This window comes from Corvus kubaryi, unplaced genomic scaffold (genome assembly GCF_017639235.1).
Source record: "Corvus kubaryi isolate FWS band 111438036 unplaced genomic scaffold, C.kubaryi_AGA036_p1.0 65250, whole genome shotgun sequence".
In the NCBI taxonomy this organism is placed as follows: domain Eukaryota; kingdom Metazoa; phylum Chordata; class Aves; order Passeriformes; family Corvidae; genus Corvus; species Corvus kubaryi.
Window position 1 is genome coordinate 1 of NW_024581869.1, and position 22,148 is coordinate 22,148.

Below are 22,148 nucleotides of genomic sequence, written 5' to 3' on the forward strand. Positions count from 1 at the left end.
TTTCTCATCTTAGCCGGAAAAATGCAGGCAGTATCCAAGAAAGCCTCGCAAATATTTCAGCAAACCTGTGCTCTCCTGTGGAAAAATCTTCTTCTGGTGTGGAGGATGAAGGCCAAAAGTTTTCAGGCAAGTGTCAGTCCTTCCAAAGGGAAATCAGGATTTCCACTACAAAGTATTTTCACGCTGCATTGTTTTTGTGTGAGGGGATATGAGAAGGCTCAGCTGTGGTTCCCTGGGAAATGTCAGCAGTTCCTTCTTCCTGTGACACTACAAATGTGCCTCGTGACAAAGCTGGCTGCTTGCTTTTGGTTGTTGATCCTGCCCTGTCCAGAGGAACACAATGTCCAATTCATGGCTGCAGTGTCAAATTATCCACAGACCTCGCTGGCTCCGGGACTGAGAAAACATGTTTTCCATCTGAAACCTTCCTCAGATTCTAAAACCATCACACCTGTGGGACAGCTCTCCCTCATGCCCAGGGAAAAGGCCGGAGGAGCTGGACTGGGCAGTGGGGTCGGAGCAGGGTTAGCAGGGTCCTGGAGGAGCCTCCCCACAACAGCAATTCCCTGGGCTGCCCTTCACCTCTGCATTTCCTTCCTTCCCTCCAGGAATGGGTGGCATCGCTGGTTTTCCTCTACATCCTGAGGGACTCAGCAGGTCTGATCATGTACTACCCCACCCAGGAGTTCCCCTACAAATTCCTGGGGCGCCTGGACGAGCCGGCCTTCAATGCCACGGGGGTGACACTGATGTACACCCCTGCAACCAACACCACCAGGAGAATAATGGCCAAAGTGGCTTCCAGCTCCGCACTGAGGGGTAAATGCTCTTAAATCCATGTTCCAGCTGCAGTGTCTGAAGTGGCCCTGACCCACCCAAGTGGTGGGGAGGGACAAGAGCATTTGTTCCACATGGTTTTTGAGGGAACAAATGGTGGTGATGCCCATTTTCATTGTTGCCTGAATAATCAGAGTTTCAGAGAATAATCAGAGCTGTGCTGGTGTTATTCTTTTCTTTTTTTTAAATATTATTTATCTATTCTAATGGCAGGTTTAATAATAGAAGAGATGGAAAATGAGAAAAAAATGGAAGAAAAAGGAATTTTGGAGGATGAAACTATTGGTGTGGTTTTTAAGGATGACTTCTCCTACACTCTCAGATTTCAAATGGGCAGAGCGGTGTTTCCCAATGAAGGCTTTGAGCACATCGGTAACAAAATAAATGAAAACACAGGCTTTGATTTTGCTTTAAAAACTGTTTAGCTGGATTTCTGTGCTGCTGTGCCGCCCCAAAGGGATGGAGGCTGCATGTGCCAAATGGCTCAAGAAAGACAGGAGTTAACATTTGAGGGTTCGTGTCTGTAAAAGGAAAAAAAAAAATCAGAGAAAAAAGTTTGAAGAACATAAATGTCATGTACAGTCAGAGAATCAGAGAATCCCAGAATGGTTTGGGTTGGAAGGGAGCTTGAAGATCATCCTTTTTGTCCCTCTCCCTTTCATACCTTATAACACATCAAATCATGCCTGGAAAGGAGAATTGTGTGTGCATTAATGTCCCTCTAACATACAGTGCATGGCCAGAGATTTAACACATTAAAAGGTAAAAGGCTGAGTAAAACCCAATCTTGATTTCCTGACACTTGGGTAAAACACATTTGCAACCCCACGTGTTATAAGCACAAGTACTTATATGCACAAATATATGGAAAGGTATTCATTAATATTGATTAATTCTTTTTAAAAATTTGTTTCCCCAACAGAAACCTGCTGGGATTTTTCAGCAAGTCACTGCAAAGTTCCTCTGTACTGGTATGGGGGGTTCCTCTCTGTGCAGTCCAGCATTGATGCAGCAGTCATAGAAGTAAGTGTGCTCGTGATGGAAAATACGTTTGCTGTTCTTTCCAGAGTTCTGTGTGAACTTAAAAACCAAACAGTCAGACAAAAACCAAGAAAACCACCAAGCCAGTTGATGTTTCCATCCCTAAAAGTGTCCGAGGCCAGGCTGGACGGGGCTTGGAGCAACTTGGGATAGTGGAAGGGGTCCCTGCCCACGGCAGGGGTGGAACAAGGGGATCTTTAGGGTCCCTTCCAACCCAAAGCATTCTGGGATTCTGTGATACTCTGATTTTTTGTGATCGTTAACTTCTTAAATACTTAGTGTAATTCAAACTTTAGAAGAATGACAGATCATTCTCATGGCTTGAGGCAGTGAATGGAACAAGGATTTAATAGTGTTTATTGCAAGTCAGTACAAAAAGATACTAAATCCTGGTTATTTGCTTATAAACATAACCTTATTACTGACAAACTCATCATTTTAATGCTTATAACCCCCTGTCTGGTCTGATGTTGACTGTTTCACTGCAAAAATGACATTAATGACTGATTTCTTTTCTTTAGATGAAAACCAACCACTCTGTCTGGAAAGAAATGAAGTCAATCACTGGAGTTCATCTGAAAACCCCCATGATGAAACCTCTGTTTAAACTGGATTACCTTTGGTTCATCATCTGTGCCATATTGAGCTACTGCCCGTACATGCACTTTTTATCAGTGAAAGTTCTCAAGGAGAAGAAGAAGCTGAAGATACTGATGAGAGCAATGGGTCTGCAGGATATTGCCTACTGGTAAATCTCAGAAATTAATCTGTAATTACAGGGATTATTTTATCAACTGTATGGAGCAACCTGGCCTGGTGGGAGGTGGCCCTGCCCATGGCAGGGGCTGGAATTAGGGGATCTTTGAGGAACCATTCTGGGGTTCTCTTTGCTGGGGGACCTCTATTTCCAAGCCTGTTGCTCTGAGACAGGTTTTTTGTAGTTGTTTTGTTGCTCTTCTCCCACCAAAAAGGAAGAGGAGCCCTCCTCGTGGAGCAGGGGTATGTGTAGCAGGGTTCTGGCTGTGGAGGGGTTGTTTGCCTTGTGGATGCACGCAGAAAAAGTGAAGGAACAGCAAATTCTGGAGAAACCCCTAAATGATGAAGCAGAGGAGGGACACAGGGTCTATCCAAACAGGCTTCCTAATCCATCTGGGCATGAATATTTCAGATGGTTCAGAAGAACACATGGATAAAAGGTCCTGGCTGCAGATTCTCTGTGTCCCTTTGCTGCCATCGCTGCATCTGCAGAGATCTGGGCACATGCAAGACCTGAGCTTGTGGAAGAACTTCTTTCCTGAGCAGTAACCAAGCACTGAACAGGCTGCCCAGAGAGGGTGTGGAGTGTCCCTCACTGGAGATACTCCAGACCCATCTGGACACATTTCTGTGCCACGTGCTCTGGGATGACTCTTTCTGAGCAGAGACGTTGACCCTCTGTGTCCCTTCCAACCTGACCCTTCCTGTGACTCTCTGGTATTTGCAGTCCAGTCTGGAAATTGTAAATGGGTGGAATTACAAAATATTTGAATTAAAAACAATTTGTCTTGTATTGGCAATGTCAAGGCAAGTGTTGTCATGCTCAGGAACAAAAATAACTGTGCCTTCCTGTGTAGGTTATCCTGGAGCTTGCTGTACACTGTGTACGTCTCCATCACAGCCAGTCTGCTGACCTGGGTCACCCTGAGCGAAGCTTTGGATCACAACAGCTTTTTGGAAGTGTATTTTTTTTATTTCTTTTATGGCACGGCATCTGTAAGTCTGCTTTTGTATTCTTATATGATGCACCCTTTTTTTTCCTGTCTCCTAATTAAAATAGCTGAAAGACTGCAGAGTTTTCTAGGGCTGGTGTTATATGAGAAAGTAACAAAAATACATTGCTGTGATTTATTGTTATTGTTTGTAGGCTATTATATCAATCCCATTACATTTTGTGAGATTCTGACTCAAAATCAGAGGAAAGAGAGGTGCTAAAATGAGGCTGGGAGTGATTTGTCTGTCCCTATAAAACTGCCCTAAATCTCAGAGCTGTCTGCTAAACAAAACATCTGTAGGGAACAACTGAAACTCAGCTGGATCTCTAATTTTGTTCCTATTTTCATGTTGGTTTTTTTTAATTGCAGCAGAAATGCATCCTGCTAACTATTGGTTTTCTCTGCTGCAGATTCACTTCACTTTCCTGCTCAGCTCGTTGCTAAAGCAGCCAAATATTTCCAGTTTTGTGGGATTTCTCCTTCACATCCTCGTTGGGTCACTGGGCTTTTTGACATTGTTTGAAAAACTGCCACGGGCTTTGGAATGGATTTTAAACCTCTTCAGTCCTTTTGCCTTCGCAGCTGGTCTTTCAACGGTATGTCCAAAATAAAACCAGTGCTCATCACAAAAGCTCAGCCCCCAAAATTCTGCCAGAGAACAGCAAAACCCAAAATTTGCATTGCCAGAACAACCCAGTCGCCCCCCTCCACTTTAGATGCTTTTAAAAAGAAAACTTGGCTCCAAAAAATCTGTGCTAATTCGTGGCAAAGATGGTTGGACACTCAGCTGCATCAGGAATTTTGCTGCAACAAATTTAAATCTCTCTGAAAGGACGGCAGCGGTGGAACGCGGTACCAAGAGCTGCAGGAACTGGGAGGGCTGGAAGTGCTGCCTTTGCAAACAGCACGTGCAGCTCTCTGTAACTTCTGCTTGATTTGAAATTCAGCTTACTGAAGCATTTCCAGGGCTTGTGGTCATCATAAACCCTTTGCCTCCTTAGAAACAGTGTCGTGATCACGAGTGAATTGGGTTTTTAGTGAAAATGGCTGTGATGACACAGCAGTGAAGTGTTTCTGCCTGAAGGAAATGTTGCATCTGAATTGTGCTTTTTTTTTTTCCCCTCCCCTAGATGGTAAAACTAGAAAAATATGGACCAGCATTTAGCCCAGAGTTGTACCCTTTCTATAACCTGTACCTCATCCTGAGCTTTGACAGTGTCTTGTATTTCCTGCTGGCCATCTACTTTGATAAGGTTTTGCCTGGTGAGTGAAAATGTGAGGGGAAAAATGCAAACTTCCTTGCTTTTTTTCTACAATTCTCTGCTTTTTAGGGGAAAAGTTACCAAAGGGGTGGTGGGAGGAGAGAAAACTGTAACCCTGCAGTAAGGCACTGAGATCCTGCTCCAACAGCCCTGGCCACGGGGGTCGGAAGGATGTTGTAGGACTTGATCTGATATTTTGGAACCAAAGAGGTTGTAAATGGATTATGCCCCACCTGCTTGTACAGATATGGACAACTTAAACTGCAGAATTTATCAATTCTTTCACTCTGCTGAAGTTCACGCTCTGCAGCTACCGGGGAAGCGCTCCTGGGCTGGGCATTTGTCAGAGTTGACAGATGGAAGTTTTGGGGTTGATATTTCACCTTCTCTGTCTCTGATTCAGGCAAGTACGGGGTCCCACATCCTCCTGCCTTCTTCCTGAGACCCTCGTACTGGCTCAAGGGCAGCAGTGGGTACATGGGGGTGAGAGCTGGCAGCAGCCATGACCCGGTTCTGGCCAGTGACACCGAGCCAATGCCACTGGGCTTTGATGGGAAGGAAGCCATCAGGTAAGGAACTCCTTTGGCATGGAAAATAGAGCTCTGCATGGGTTGTTTGGCTCTAGAGAGCACAGCCACGCTGCACTGGTGAGTGTGAGGCTGTCAGCTGGCATTATAGATAAGATGAATGCAAATATGTGAAAGGGAGGGGTTGTTGAGTTTCATCCCACTCCAGAGCTGGATTTGAACATTTATTGGATGTGGGGCATCCTCCAACTCCCTGCCCTGCACTTTCCTCTCAGCATTGAGTCTGTTCCCTTTCCCCATCATCTTTAAGCAGAGTGTGCTGCATAAAATGCTGCTCTGTCCATCCTCACAGGGCTGGGTGGGCTCGTGGCTGGTGCTGCCTGCTGGTTATTACCAGAAAGCAAACCAAAATCTGCCAAAATAATAGCTAGGTCATCACTCTAAATTAAATAACCACAGGCTATCTCGTTCCCTCGAGCCTCCTGCTTCATTCTTAAGTGTTCCTCGAGTTTGGCTTTGAAACCTTTTAACAGCTTTTAGAAAAGTACAGGACCTAATCCTGCTTTAAAGGCACCAGAAATGAATTACATCGAGTGATTCCTGTTACAGGACCTGTTTGAGGAGGAGGTTGGGAAATATTCTCCCAATAGTTTTCAAAGGTTGTTTTGAGGCAGAGGAAACAGCCCCAAATTTTGATTCTAAAAGTAATGGCTTGCTTGCTTTTCTTTAGACTAAACAATATTAAAAAAATATACAAGAAGAACAACAAGAGCACTGAAGCTTTAAAGGGTAAGGAGAGGCTTTGTAATTCTTTTATTCGTTTTTCACTAGATAAGAGCCCAAAGTGTTTTGAAACGTGCTGTTGGCTGTACTGAATTCTGCCTCTGGGCCTGTTCAACTGCATTGTGCAATGGTTATTTCTGTTGGGGTAAATTACTGGCAAATTTCTACCAGGTCCTTATCTCCCTGCTCCCGCCAGGAAAATCACTGTTTATTATTTTTTCCAACAGCAGAGGTCTCCTTAAAAGCTGTGTTTTTGCAGTGATGAACCACTCTAGAAATCCCCTCTCAAACCTCCCTTTCAAAATGTAAACTATTTTGGGCAAACTCAGGATTTTATGGCCAAAATTGCTGTCCCTCCTTGAGCTGTGTTCTCCAAGCGCTTGCCAATTCAAATAGTTGACACAGTAAAGTCATGGGGTATTTGTTGAATGCCTTTAACAAGAACTCCAAGTGAAAATATCAAAAATGAAAAATATTAAAATATTAAAAGTATCAATATGGCCTCAAAAGTTGATACTGAGTGGAAAAAAACAAACAAACACAACCTGAACAACCCACAGGAAGACAAAGTGGTTTTTTAGAAAGAAAATGAGGTAGCAAAGTCTGGCTGCTTTCAAGTAAGTCTTGAAATCTCACATGTTGGAAAATCTGAGGGCTCTTCTCTTCCTGAGGACTATTTCTTAAGCCACACTAAAATAAAATGTTATGAACTTCGTAGAAAACTGAAGTTGAAATTCTTTAGACATTGAAGATAACACATTTGTTCCTCCAATTCAGTCAAGACATGATTCCCTTCTAAGCTTAGGCCTAACTCCTGCAGAACCAACCTGTGCTTTTGGATGTGGTTTTGCCTCTCAACTTCTAAAGAAATGTCACTTCTCACTTCTGTCACCTGTGGGAACAGCTACAGGTCCAAGTCTACTTCTCACACACTTCCATCCTACTGTTGTCCTATTTTTATTCCAGGTTTGTCCTTAAATATCTATGAAGGCCAGATCACTGCACTGCTGGGTCACAGTGGATCTGGGAAAACTGCTCTGTTAAATGTGCTCAGCGGATTTTCCAAGCCTTCGGCAGGTAAGATCATGGGCCTGGATGCTGAGGAGGAGGAACTGTTCATTTTTTCAAGTGTAAGGGGGAAATATACAAAAAACCTCCAAGTTTTCCCTAAGTCATTTGTGCTGTGTTGTTGTCAGGGCAGATTTCCCCTTCAACACGAGCTCCAGGGATAATGGATCCCTTATGGATACGCTCATGTGTGCATCATGCACAGATGGTCATTTGTCCATCTGGATGGCCTGGTGCTTTCCATGAGCTGCACACCTATAGGAAATAAGTTTTCTTTTTTTGGTGTTCTGAAATATTTTTGAGGTGTATTAAATCTTTGGACTATCCACTTATTTTGCGTTTTCATTTCTTTAATTTTTAATTTAACACTTGAGAAACATCCATGGTGCCATAATTAATGTCAAATGTTTCATTCATCCCCCTGTGCAGGTTCTGCAATGATCTACAACTACAGTGCTTCTGAAGTGTGGAATATGGAAGGAAGGCAGGCAAAGGTTGGGATTTGCCCCCAAATTAATTTGCATTTTGAAGCCTTAACAGTGAAGGAAAACCTGAGAATTTTTGCTCACATCAAGGGGATTCAGTGGAAGGAAGTAGATGAGGAGGTTGGTATGTGCTTGTCAGCCACTGACTTTTCTTCCGTGTCATCTTGGGCACTTTGTGCTTTATTTATAAAAGATGATCACCTGCATCTTCTTCTGTGGAATGACAAGAAACCAAATTGAGTGGTAAAGTAGTTTTCCAGTTCTTTCTTATGTCATTAATTAAAACTCAGATTTTTCTTACTTGTCTCAAAGCAAAGCCATTTAAAGTAGGTAAGTTTGAAATCTTGAAGTTATACTCTCCTGTAATGTTTGTAGCCATTTAGGAATTAAAATGTGCCCAGTGCTTTGGAAATCTGATTCTTGTCTTCGTGTGCTCCCAAGGTGCAGAAAGTTCTCATCATGCTGGACCTCACCGACGTTCAGAATGTTTGTGCTGATGCCCTGAGTGGAGGGCAAAAACGAAAATTGTCTCTTGGAATTGCAATTTTAGGGAATCCTCAGGTGGGGACCAGTCGTGTTTATGCACACACAACGCGTACACTTTTGGGGCATAGCTTTGTGTTTTGACTTGGCACAGAGACTGTTGTGATTGTCCCCTGCCATTCCAAGGCTACTGACCCATTAATTCACTTGCTGGAAGGATTGGGGAATCTGGTTCAATTAGCCCCATATTTTGAATTAGAAGGGTGGTAATACTGCAATAGGAGAAAGAGCAATAAAAATGACCAATACTTGAGGATGCATTTTCTCCTCTGAGTGAGATCATCAAAAGCATGAAATGCATGATGCAAGCGTGGAATTAAGCCAAGTAAACACAGCTTGGAGTTGGGGAGCTCTGATCTCATTGACCTTTGCAGGTGTTGCTCTTGGACGAGCCCACGGCGGGGCTGGATCCCTGCTCCAGGCACCAAGTCTGGAGCCTGCTGCGGGAGCGCCGCGCCGGGCGTGTGACACTCTTCACCACCCACTCCATGGAGGAGGCTGATGCTCAAGCTGGTGAGCCCGGACTGTCACTCTGGGGGGCTGCAAATGAGGGGTTTCCAGGGCAGAGCCCATGGGTGGGTCCTACTGGGACACAATCTGTGCTCGCTGGACACGCTTTGTCTGATTGACCACCCAGCCTGAGCTGGGCAAAGGCAAAAACTGGGCTGATGTGTCCCTCCCAGACTTTGCTCATGCTTCTCTTCAGGATAAATCACTCTTCTTCAGGATAAAAAACTCTTCTTCAGGATAAAGCACTTCCCACGTTATCTGGATATGTCTCTATGTCAGTAAAACTCGGTTTATTTTTCTGGATTTCACTTGACTTTATTTCCCATTTCTGTATTATTCCTGTGCTGCGTGGGGAATTCTCCACAAGCCCACAAGAATGCATAACTAAAAGAATTAACCAGGATACTTAGGAGAAAGGCAATGGTTTAAAAAAAAAAAAGGACCTTCAGCACTGGCCTGGTTTCACTCATCTCAATTTATTATTACAATGTTTGCTGAGTTCAGAAGGAGCAGAGTGAGGTCAATCTGCTGCACTCTTGTAAATCCCCCTAAATCCTTTGTATCCCTTCCTCCTTAGATCGGAAAGCTTTCCTCTCCAGTGGGAGATTACAGAGTGTTGGCTCATCTCTCTACTTGAAGAGAAAATGGGGAATTGGCTATCACTTAAGGTAAAACTTTTTGGTTTGGTCATCATTCTTTTTGTGAAAAGCTTCTCATTCTCGTGAGTATTTTCTTGTAGAATCTGTGTTTCTGTAGAGTTTGTATTGACAGTAATAGAAATCCTGACAATTCATTTTAGAAGGTTTTTAAGGCTGCCAAAATTTCCCTGCATTGGACAACAAGCTGCTTTTCTTTGGAACCCAGTCCTGAAAGCTCTGAGTGAGCAGCTAAAATGACTTTGCAACCTCCTTTGTAGCTGAAAGGGGACCAGAGTGAGGTGATCTGTGGTGCCAGAGTGACGTACAATGGCTTTGATGCAAAGTTGTTTTTCTTAGGATTTTGATTCCTGAGTTCTTGGTTTAGCAGCACTGTCCAGAATCATAATTCTTAACCTCAACCATCTCTTGCATGCATGGCAAAAACAGGGCCACAGCAGATGGCTCTGAAAATTCCCACTGAAGTTCTGCCCTGTTTTGGAGGTTTCCTTATGGAAGAATCACCACTGGCTTTGGACTCCAACCTGATGATGCACCCATTTTTTTTCTTATTTAACATTATAACAATGGCGTTTTTTAAACAGGATGCACATAAATGACCTGTGTGACCCAGAGCTTGTGTCATCCGTGGTCAGACAGTACATCCCTGATGCCGTGCTCAAGGGACAGATGAGGGATGAGCTGTGTTTTATGCTGCCTCTGGAAAACACTGACAGCTTCCCAGGTAAGAAACCTGTCGCTGTGCCAGGGTTTCAAAGGGAAACCCAGTGGTGGGAAAAGCAGAAATCAAAGTCACTGTGAAGGGAATAACTATATTCCTTGGTCCATAATGTGTGGGATTGGGAAGCTGCATAAATACCAGTCTTACAGAAAGCCTGCAATGCACATTGTAATTTAAATAATGCAGATGGAAAAAAGAAAATCCACCAAGTAATCTCTACAAACTAAAATCCACTGACCCTCATCTGTTTTCAGGATGGCCCATGAAAACCAAAACCACTGAATTTTTCACTACTTACCTCTAAAGAGCACAATAAACTCGTGATGACTTTTAGGCTGTGGGGATTAATGATGTGAATGCTGGAACATCCAATCTTAATTGGCTGAGTTTGTGCTCAGCACCAGCCGTGGTGCCTGCGCTGAGTCTGGCTGTTTCTCCTATGCAGATCTTCTGAGCCACCTCGAGAGCAGCCTCTTGCAGGGGGTTGTTAATTATGAGGTGACCAGGACAACCCTGGAAGATGTTTTCCTGAAGCTGCAGGGTGAGGAAACCATCGATCCAGAAGGTAAAGCTTTGACTCCCTTTTGCAAGCATGGTATCCTTAGAGTTCCATATACTCATATCTTGTAATTGAATATCTAATAAATTTCTGCTAAATGTGAATTTTGGTAGGCCTGGAGTGGCAGTTGTATCCCAGTTGTCTTCAGTGAGGAATATCTTTTTGGAGAAGCCCAAATGATTCCATCTTGCCTTCCCAAAGGCTTTCAAGCACAAGAATTAAGGCTGGTGTTGGATGGGTATTTACCTTTGAAGGGTTGTGCAGCCCCAGCCAGGAGGTGGGAAGGCATAAAGTTTGCAGAAGGCATTTCCCAAGGCCAGTGAAGATCTTGGATGTGTTGCCACACCAGCCCAGGTTCAGCCAGTCTGAAATCACCAATATAAATTCTATTCTGGATAAATTTTGGCTCCTTTTCTCTGCCCTTGTTACTTTCCTGTCTAAAAAAACATAAAAATCAAGGCGTCCCTCTGTTCAGAGCAGAAGATCCTTGATGATTGTTTGGGGTTAAAACGTGTGCTTTGAAGGCTCTTTGTGGGTAATGCCATTTCTCATGGTGAACACGCAGGAGATGGAGACCTCGAGGAGAGGGATCAGGGCCTCCCGGTGTTTTCCAAGCGGGGGATCCTGGCCATGAGTGGGATGATGCTCTGGAGGCAGCAAGTGTGTGCTGTGATGAGAATTCGCCTCCTAAGACTGAAGCATGAAGGGAAGTTTCTCAAGGCCATGTAAGTACAGGAGCTCCCACCTACCCTGCAGCCCTGGAGAGGCTGAGGGAAGGTCTAAATACTGCTGGAGATATTTGGAAGCAGAGAATTAGGTGGGAAATGTTTCAAAGCTGCAGAAATAAGGGCGGCCTGAACTTACTGGGAGAGCTCTGCCTCGCTTAAGTTTTAAATCTCGCCATAAATCACACAATTACTTAAAGGTGGATTTCCCCTGGCCTCACTTACGGTCTGTTTTTCTTATCCAGATTGCTGTTATTTGGAACATTTATCCTTCCACCACTGATGGTTTTAATGCTGTTCCATCTGTGGCACAACTCCAGCAGCTGGGAAATCACGTCTAGCCCCTATTTTCTTCCCACGAAAGAGAAAATTCATAATAGGTCTACAAACCTTCTCATCTTCAATGACACAGGTGAGGAACAACGTGTGGTGGTGACTCACTTTCTGCACCAATGTGAATTTTATTATAATTGACAGAGCAACCTTGCAAATGCCCCAAATTTATAAAGGAATGTACATTGGGAGGTGTTTTCCTTTGAGCAAAAGCAAATCCAGATTATGTGTAAAAGCAAATCCAGATTATGTATAAAAGAGTAATGAACCCTGCAAATTAAAAAAAAAAGCAATAAATAAGCTAAATACGAAGCATATATTTTGTTTAGCCAGTTTAATTAAAATAGAAAAAAATATAGGAAATATATATTTGCTTAGAATCTCAATATTTGGGGTATTTAACATACCTCTGCTTTGCAAGTAAGAACTTGTTTATATGAAACTGTTTATATTTAAAGATAAACACCCTCTAATGACTCTTAATTTCTGTCCTTGACTTGATTTCAGGATCAGAAATCGAGGATTTCATTGCTGCTTTGAAGACTCAAAACATAAACCCAGAAATAGCTCTGGAGAAAAACATCACTAGCCTTCCAAATTATAATGGAGCTATAAAAATATCCCTGGAAGGCAAGGTGAGAGATATGTTTTCCTTCTTTCATCCTGTACATCAACAGGACTTTCTGAAAAGCATTTAAATGAGAGAAATAAACACGCCAGAAAAGGGAGAATATTTTTTTGGCATAATAAATAATTTCAGTAGTGCTGCTCACACCTCTCAGGGACATGAAGGAATTTTGTTTTGACATCTTCAGAGCCACCAGTTCACAATCATGTGCAGCCCAGAACCCATCAACTGCTTCCCTGTGCTCATGAACATCCTCAGCAACACCTTCCTGAGGCTCTTCAATTCCACCGCGCGCTTCCGCGTCTGGAGCGAGCTCTTCTACACGGTGAGTCCTGCCTGGCTGGGCCAAAATTAACTGGGATAGCTGAAGGGATGAGGATTGTACAGCTTGGAAAGCTGGCTGGGGGAGCAGGTTCCAAGGGCTGGGGGCAGTGGTCCCACTGCTGTTGGTTTCTGGGGGTGTTTAATGATGATTCCTCCTGCAGGTTCTGTGGGGTTTCCATACTGTAAGATATTTAAGTTTGTGCTGTGTGGAGAGAATTGGGTTTGTTCTTGGAAAAGAGAAGTTTCAGGGTGACCTAACTGTGGCCTTCCAGTCCCCGAAGAAAAGATGGAGAGAGATTGTTTACAAGGGCATGGAGTGACAGGACAAGGGGGAATGGCTTCCCAGTGAGCCAAATTGGTTTAGATTGGATATTGGGAGGAAATTCTCCCCTGTGAGGGTGGGGAGGCCCTGGCACAGGGTGCCCAGAGAAGCTGTGGCTGCCCCTGGATCCCTGGCAGTGTCCAAGGCGGGACTGAATGGGGTTCGGAGCACCTGGGATAGCAGAAGGTGTCCCTGCCTGTGGCAGGGGGGATGAAATGAGCTTTAAGGTCTCTTCCAACCAGGCCGTGCTGATGAATATGGTGGGAATACAACAGTGATCTCTGCACACCCGACCTTTCCTCAGCAACAAAAAGTTGGTCTCCATCCTCAACAATTTACAGTAATCCAAATTCTTTCTGCAAATTCTAGGATGCTAAATGTCTTGGTTTTGTTCTTTTGGCCTTGTTTTCTGTCCTTAAACACAACTGACTTACCATTAGTGTTCTTGCTCACTTGTATGTTCAACCATCTTATGAGCATCGAGCCAGCCAGATTTTCCCTGGGCAGCTGTCGATTGTGGATGATTCTGAATTTCTCCCCACAGGGAGAAAGCCCAGAGCTGAAGCACTACATTTTTTTCGGCTTATTCACCTACTTGCTGGTTTTGGCTGCTGGCTTACCTCCTCTCTTTGCGATGAGCAATGTGGAGGATTACAAGGTAAAGAGCACGAGCTGCAGGTGGTCGTACACAAGGAGTGAATGCGATGCAATGTCTGTGGAGAGCACCAGTGGTGAGGCCCTGGCACAGGTTCCCAGAGAAGCTGTGGCTGTCCCAGCCCTGCAAGTGTCCAAGGCCAGGTTGGATGGGGTTTGGAGCAACCTGGGATAGTGGAAGGTGTCCCTGCCCATGGCAAGGCGTGGAATGGAGTGATCTTTAAGGTCCCTTCCAACCCAAATCATTCCATGATTTCTGGGTAGGATGGTAGAAGAAAATCAGTCAGATGAGTACCGAAAGTGCACTTCTCTGCATCCCAGGGAACCAGCTGGGGCTCAGAATAATTTGGGTGTTGATAAAGATTTTGAGATCAGAATGATCTTTCTTCCTCCTTTTAGGAATGACGTGGTTTTAAACAATAGTCAAACCAAGAACTGGAAGTGCTCGGAAAGGAGAGGAAGGCTCAGCCAGGGAAGGGAGGAGCAAAGGAATAGAGAAGGAGCAGGAATGATGTTTTAGACTTCCCCTTTTCCCATTTTTGTTGCTTTTGCAGCTCCAGGCTCGCTCCCAGCTGCGGCTCGCGGGGCTCTTCCCCTCAGCCTACTGGTGTGGGCAGGCTCTGGTGGACATCCCGTTCTTCTGGAGCCTGATGTGCCTCATGTTTGGGATCCTGGTGCTCTTCACCCGCATCTGCCCCTTGGAGGCCAGCGCTGTGCTGACCCTGGTGAGCTCTGGGCAAAATGGGTGGAAATAACTCCCTTCCCTCATTTCACAGCAGGATTTGGCTTTAAAGAGTTTCTTTGCAATGGACTGCTCTGGGCAGGTTTTCATATATGCACAGGCACCTCCTTGTCACTCACTGCTCTCTCTCTCTCTAGATCATTTGCCTCTTTGGTTATGGAATATCTCTTGTCCTCTTTGTTTATTTAATGGCCTTCAAATTTCGCATGGGACGAAGCAATCGTTACATTTGGTCTTTAACTTTCATTTTGGTAAGTGAGGAGCATCTTCACTCTGAAATGTTTGATTTACACACCTTGCCACTTGGGGCTTTATTTCAGATTTACATCAATAAATTTCAATTTATATCAATATTCAGCAAGACAACCTGAATCACTGACAAATAACCAGGATTTTTAGCAACAATACAGTAATACTGGAAATAGTTTTTCTGCTTTATTCCAGGTGAATTATACTGCTTTTATGAACAGTGACCATCATGAAACACTTTACTACATCTGTATGCTGCTTCCTGTGTTTCCACCTATGGGCTGGATCACGTTCTCGGGACTAGTAAGCAAAACAACTCCTCCTAAATTCAGTAATTATCCTAATAGTGCAAACTGGCAAAGCAAGAGGCACTTCCCAAATTCCCAGCCAAAAAGAGAGAGTGAGAAAAGAAAACAGGAAAAGAGAAGTTCCAGGCTGGGGAGTGAGAGAAGAGGCCAAGATTTAACCTGTTAATCCTCTGTTTGATTGGGATATTTTTCGTTTGTTTAGTCACAAAGAGCTGCTACAGTGGTTGTATTTTGGCAGCCAGGGTGGCATGGGAGGGGAAAGGGGTGGAGTGGGAAAACCAGGGGGGAGGAAATGAGCTGGGAGAAGGTCAAAGAGCTGGGAAGAGAGAAGCAGTGACAGAAAAGGTTGACCTAACCTGACTGATTTGAGGCCCCTCTGAATTCCTGTACCCAAGGAAGCCACAACCCCTTGAGGCAGCAAGAACCAAAGAAAAAAAAGGCAGATCAAAACTCCTTTATCCCATCCCGAAGAAAAGCTGAATGTCCCTACCTGCCACACGTGCTCTGACCCTGCCCCGAGACACACCATGCTAAGGAATTTTCTAATTGACTGATCTCCCTTTCTTCCAGAATTTCATCATATATAATGATTACAGTGATTTTGAAACATCGAATCACATCTATGTGCCTGTCTTTACAGTAAGGAGGGGTTTGGAGATGCTTGCTTGGGCTGGGATGACTGTTCTGATGCAGTGAGCTTGCACTGGGCTTGTAAACTGTCCCCATAAAGAAAGAATGGGTTTTGTAGTCAAAATTTCTCATTAAGTGTTGGCAGGGGAGGCGAATTCCAAGTAATCGTGGACTTGTGCCTCGTGTGGCCCTTGGATGCCGCAAAAATGGGGCAGGGGGTTAAGTGGAGCTCATGTAGAAGGCAGAGATATTATTAATAAACTGATCATTCCAGTGCTGCTTCTACAAAAGGATGATGTGACCTCCCATCCCACAGGATGTCTGTTGGGGTGCAGCTGGATTATCTGGGCTAGAAGTGCTGTAAGAAGGCAAGACTTTTGCAAATAATCTGCATATCAGAGTGAAATGTATGCAAAGCATCAATTTAGCTTCTTCCCCTTTTCAACCTTTTCAACAGCTGAAATTAATGAGATAGGTTCCTGCATCCCTTTATAATTAAATTAATGGAGTGTGTTGTTACCTGGTCTCCATGCAAACCTAATCAATGTCTGGTTTTTAGCCGTACATCCACTGTGTGATTTTTGCTTTCCTCCTGCGCTGTTTGGAGATGAGATATGGAGAAGCAATTACAGGATTTGATCCCATCTTCAGGTGTGTCCCAGGGGTTCCTTGTGAGCCACAGTTATCCCAGTCTGCAGGGTGGGCTCAGAGCTGCACAGCCAGGCAGGACCTTGACAGCAGAAGCGAGAAACATCATGTGTGAAAATTGTTTTTCAAAATGTGGATAAAGCTCATAGTTTTAGTTTTTTCAATGTTCTTGAGAGAATAAAAATTGTGATTTCAGCTTTTTTTTAAGGTTCATAGCTGAGGTTTCAGGAAAATTCCCTACAGGGGGCTAAATTATAGATCCAAATTGAAACACAAAGATTTTAACTCCTTTTCAAAGGTGTCAGTGTTGCTCCCAATAGGATGGAGACTTTCCCTAAATCTTCATCAGGCTGGGGTTGTCTAAGTGCTGTCTGCTTATCTGTCACCAACAACAAGTGACCAACCGCCTCAGTCACATGGGAAAAGACTTGTAAAAAGTATTTAATTATCAAACATTACCAAGTGTGGGGGTTAAATACCCGAACTGGTTTGCAAACCTGCCACGTGTATTTTAATTCTCCTTGAACAGATGATTGGCATGTGTGCAGCAGGGAACCAGTCAATAATTAAAGATGAAGGAAAAGCTAACACTGGCCTTTATTTTCTCAGCCATGCCAGTGGGGTGTAGTTTTCCCCCCAGGAATAAATATTTGAGCAAACACTGTCTGTGGAACAGCTCAGTGATCCTTGTGTGTCCCTTCCAGCTCTGAGTCTGTGAGCTCCCCGAGGTCAAATAAATTTTGTGTTTCGTTGGCGCTGCACTGGGGAAAAACTTATAAGCACAAACCTTTCTGGAAGTGATTCCCAGTGAAAGCATCTCTCCTCCACTCATAGGATCCAGCCGAGGAGAGTGGTCACCCAGCAGAACAAGGACCACCCTGGAGAGGAACCGCCCGAAGTGCAGGCAGAGAGGGACAGGGTGCGGAGCGCGATGGCCTCGCTGCAGCAGGAGGAGGTGAATCCAATCCCAGCCCTCTGGATCGTTTCCCTTTTCATTTTCCATCATTTTCATTCTCTCCTCTGCCTCTGCTTTCTTGGCTCATGCACTCAGATCTTCTGTGTGATCTCACCGTCCAGCCCATGGTCACCCTGGCACCACAAGGACTTTAGCTGGCACCATTATATTTATTCCCATTCTGCTTGTTTTCCCTTTTTTTTCCCCCTCTGTTTCATGGCTTTTTAATTTAGAAATTTTCTCTTTTTCAAAGTCCTGCTTAATAGTAAGAACAGATCAGCTGTCTCGTGGGATAGGAGGAGAGTTTTTATTTCCCTCTTCATATCTCCACAGGACTTGGTTGTTGTCAACAGTTTGCGCAAGGAATACGAAGTCAGGACAGCCACTTCCATCTTTAAGAAAAAGAAGAAACTTGCCGTCAAAAATCTCTCTTTTGGTGTTAAAAAAGGTTCAAGTACTTCGCTGCACTCCCTATAATATAAATGACTAAAGTCTAAAGTGACAGTCTCGTTTGGAGACAGTATTTCTATTAGAATTTTCTTGTGGGCAACCAGACCTGACGCTCTGGGCTCCTGCATTCCAAGTTTTAATTTACGGGAATAAAACAACCCTTTGTCCCACTGTACTTTTAGATATTACGTAGAATACAGGGGAGAAGTCATATCAACAATAAATATTATTAACAGTTGTTGCATATTTGTTCCAGGAGAAGTGTTAGGTCTGTTAGGACCCAACGGAGCTGGGAAAAGCACAACGATAAACATGATTTCTGGAGGTGTAGCAGTGACTGCTGGGGAGGTAGGTGGCTCCTTTGGAGCAGCTGCAGAGATGACCTTGATGCCTTTAAAAGTTAAGGATGCGATAAGGCAAACCAGCAACATCTCCTTACAGTCAGGGGATTTATGGATGTTTATGTACAATTTGTGTGTCCTGGGTATTTACCCAGAGCTGAGAAGAAAGTGTTGATTTATGCCAAGCATAAATTCTAGTGTTCAGCAAAGTCAGTGTTACAGATTTAAGAGTTTGAGCAACAGCAGATCTTCAGCTGGCATTGGAAACCCATTGCGAAATGTCACAAGCCCTGTAAGAAAAGTTGACATCTAAAAAAACCCAAAAATAACACTCTCCATAAACAGCCTTGCAAAACCAGGAAATTGAAAACGAATGTGAGCAGTGCTGGGCCAGTAACAACCCATCACTTAATTATGTGCAGAATGATTAATGGCATGTGCTGGGGGAGGGGAAATGCCATTGCTGTTACAGATTTGGGACTGAAGGTTGGAAATAGAAAAGTGTTACTGGGAAAAGACAGTCTGATGTTGGTAACATTACCCAAAGTGAAAAGGCAGATGGAGCAGGATCACCCTGCCCATGGAGCCACACAGTGACCACTCACAAGTGGCTACTGACCCCACAACTGCTTGGCTTGTCCAGTTGGACGGGGCTTGGAACAGCCTGGACTGGTGGAAGGTGTCCCTGCTCATGGCAGGGGTGGGATGGGGTGAGCTCTAAGATCCCTCCAACCCAAACCACCCGGTGATTCTGTCACCCCACAACTACCGAGCTGTGTGTGTTGGTGCAGGTGCTGCTCAGGGGCCATGATGCAGCCCCCCCATGCCTGGGGGCCCTGGGCTGGTGCCCACAGAAGGACCCACTCTGGCCACACCTGACGGTGCTGCAGCACCTGGAGGCCTTTGCTGCTGTCAGAGGGATGAGGGAAGAAGATGCTGCTCTTGCCATCAGCTGGTAGGAAGCAAAACAATCTCATCTCTTTGTGGTCCCTCCCTCCAGAGGCAGGGAACCTTCCAGCCCAATCACTCTGATTTTATAGTGTGGGGAAGGGTTTCTCTGTTAGCAAACCTGCCTTGTGTGGTTAAGAGACAGCACCTTCAGTGCCTTTCACCTTAGAGAGGTGGCTTCTCCTGATGAGGTCTGCTATTTTATACTGTTCTCAATCACTTGTCAATGAAGACTGTAGCCCAGGCTTACCTGGGAAAATTCAGAAAAAAAAATTCAAACTTGCCCCAGTTCATGGCCAGTTCCATGAATAACTCATTTCTCTCATTAGCTGCACTTCCTACCTTGAATTTCTGCAAAAATTCCTCAATTTACCATCCAAGCTGGGAGCAAAATCACCAAGTAGCCCAAGGTGATGGATATCAACCCAAACATGTCAGTGTCTGGTTCCTCAGCACCCTGACCACAGAGTTTGTACACCAAGAGGTCATTCAAGGCTTTTCCCTTTCCATTCCCCACAGCACAGGAAGGGCCTTGGATCTCATGAAGCATTTCAAGACCCCTGCTAGGAGTTTATCTGCTGGAGAAGCCAGAAAGGTGTGTGTTGTTTTTGTCTTTGCTACTTGAGCAAACCCTGCTCACTCTTCCTTGGACGTGGTGCACAGGAAACCTTCAGCTGAGTGGGTTCCTGGCATCATTTGTTTTCATCAGTACCTTCTGAATCCAGCCTGGCAGGATTCCCACCCACCCCTCTCTTTTCCCACTCTCCTGCACTGTGTGTTTAATAAGTGCTAACCACAAATTGGATTTACAATCATCTCTTCACGCCCCACCACTTACATCTGCCAGTAAATGGGATGGAAAACCACTTTCACATCTTTGGCAGGCTCAGGAAAATCTGATTTTGAGAGATTAAAATGTTAACTGAGAACACCTAAAGTGGGGTTTTTTTAATCCCTGTTCCTCCTGTACTTTGGAATCAAGAGCTTCAGCTTTGAAAAATTCATGGGGATTAAGATGTACCAGTTTTGCAAGTAAATAAAGGAGCCCTGACATCGTGTTATTCCCATTCCAGCTGTCTTTTGCTCTGAGCATCCTGGGAGACCCGATGGTGATGCTTTGGGATGAGCCATCCGTGAGCCTGGACCCCAAAGGGCAGCGCCGCATGTGGTGAGCAGCCCTGGCTCGGCAGAAATGGGAGCTCTGGACAGATTGAACAGGATGGGCCTCACCCTCCCTGTTGTAGGAACTCTTGGGCCATGGTGACGGAGTAGATCTGTCTTTCCCCTTTTTCCTAATGCCAGGGGATGGGGAGAACTTGCTGAGCTCCTCACTCAGCTGGCAGCAAGCCCTGTAATATAATGGTCATTAACATACTCCCAAAAAATCTCAGTAGACACCAGCTGAACCCATGTGTTTGGTACAAAAGACACAAATTTCTGTTTTCTTCAGAGCAAGAGAAAAATTGTGGGTGGTTCTCCCTTTAGGCATCCAGCCCTGGGGTTTGCTTTAGCTTTCCATCACCACTTTACACCGTCAGTGTAACACTGGGGGGACGCTGACATGACAAATTGCAATATGGCATGGGCGTCCACGTCATCTTTAAACGAGAAAACTGAAGTCTTTTAAATAGTTGTCCACTTTTAATAATTTTTAAAAATTGTTTCTAGGGAGGGAGACATAGACCAGGAGATTTTCTGTGGCTCTTCCCGGGAAGTGACTGTGATCCCTCTGTTCCCAGGAAAATGATTCAGGCCTCCATGAAGAGCAAGGAGAGGGCAGCCATCCTCTGCACGCAGTCCCTGGAAGAGGCGGCGGCGATGTGCGACCGCGTGGCCATCCTGGTGTCCGGCCGGCTCCGGTGGGCACCGGGAGCAGGGGGCTTAGTCTGGGCGGTTGTGGGGTGTGTTTGGTTTCTTTAATTCTTAATCTAATGGAAAATACTGGTTTGGATCCTCCCCAGTGTGTAACAGTCAGTGTTGTGAGGAGGTAGCACAGTATAAACTGATGAATAAGAGGACGTACAGCTACTCCTCAACACCAGCGATTGATTTATTTGCTGGTTATGGTGGTTTGAGCAATGTTTTCCCCCCTCTGCAGGTACATCGGTTCCCTTGAGGATCTCAAAAGTAAGTTTGGCTCAAGTTACCACCTAGAACTCAAAATGACAGACGTGGGGCAAAGCGATGCTGTCCACACCGAAATGCTGAACCTCTTCCCCCACGCAGCTCGGCAGGAAAGGTCAGTGTCCATGTGCTGCACACCAGCCTGGATTTGGGCTGGGATGCTCTTTTCCTGCTACTGACCTTGCTCAGGGATTTACCTGGAGCACAGTTACCCCACAGACCCCCCCAGAATTTGATGCTGAGTCACTAGATGAAGAATTCATTTTTTTATTACTTTTTCAGGACTTCTTCCTTGCTCACCTACAAGATTCCAGTGGCAGATGCACTGCCTCTGTCCAGGTCTTTCTCCAAGCTAGAAGCAGGTAAAAGGAAACAATCAGTTAAATAAGGAAATCACTTAAAAATTGTTTATATGGATTTGGTTTTTAAGGATGCTTTCTCTATCCCTCTGCAGCTAAACAGAATTTCAAGCTTGAGGAGTACAGCTTGTCACTGAACACTTTGCACCAGGTAGGCTGATGCAGGAGCTCCAGGTTGGGAACTGCCTGTGGAAAAGGAAGAAATAACCTGTGACCAGCACAAAAACAGCCAGTCCATGGCAATGATGAGGTTGTTTCCACTGTGTCCCGTTGCAGGTGTTTGTAGACCTCACCAGGGATGCAGAGGAGCAGGACCTGGAGGTGGCATCCAACGGGGCTGTGGAGCAGAGACCCCTTCACCCCTGAGTCTTGGAGCCCCGGTGGGAAATATTCCATGTATTTCATTGGTGTTACTGAATTTCATCAGTGCTGCTGACACCTGTGATCAGCTGCAGCCCCAGCACTCCCATTCCCCATGTCACAACACACACACCCTGCAGGTGTTCTTCTGCCTCACAGAGAGAAAAAGAGTTACTATTTTAATAAATAAAGCCTTTATCCTTTGACAAGCTGCTGCCTGACATTCATCTGTGCCCCAGCTCAGACTGGCTCACGGAGATTTGCTGTGCTGAGGAATACCCCTGTGGAATGAATTCCTGATCCCC

General features: G+C 44.9%; 1 protein-coding gene across 1 annotated transcript; it reads left to right on the forward strand.

The window, feature by feature from the left end:
- The first annotated feature begins 6 nt into the window (after nt 1–6).
- On the forward strand, nt 7–22,052 carry LOC121673159 (ATP-binding cassette sub-family A member 9-like). Its single transcript, XM_042046243.1, has 38 exons — nt 7–126; nt 609–819; nt 1,051–1,209; nt 1,760–1,860; nt 2,400–2,626; nt 3,492–3,630; nt 4,040–4,225; nt 4,760–4,892; nt 5,295–5,460; nt 6,149–6,207; nt 7,168–7,278; nt 7,699–7,874; nt 8,196–8,315; nt 8,672–8,810; nt 9,385–9,475; nt 10,048–10,187; nt 10,630–10,749; nt 11,309–11,468; nt 11,714–11,880; nt 12,309–12,436; nt 12,617–12,754; nt 13,620–13,733; nt 14,284–14,454; nt 14,609–14,722; nt 14,916–15,023; nt 15,599–15,667; nt 16,218–16,309; nt 17,141–17,261; nt 17,595–17,709; nt 17,968–18,059; nt 18,844–19,007; nt 19,520–19,595; nt 20,074–20,168; nt 20,740–20,859; nt 21,099–21,239; nt 21,407–21,486; nt 21,579–21,634; nt 21,760–22,052. Exons 1-38 carry the CDS (start codon nt 22–24, stop codon nt 21,847–21,849), a joined length of 4,794 nt encoding a protein of 1,597 aa, XP_041902177.1. The 5' UTR covers nt 7–21; the 3' UTR covers nt 21,850–22,052.
- The last annotated feature ends 96 nt before the right edge of the window (nt 22,053–22,148 follow it).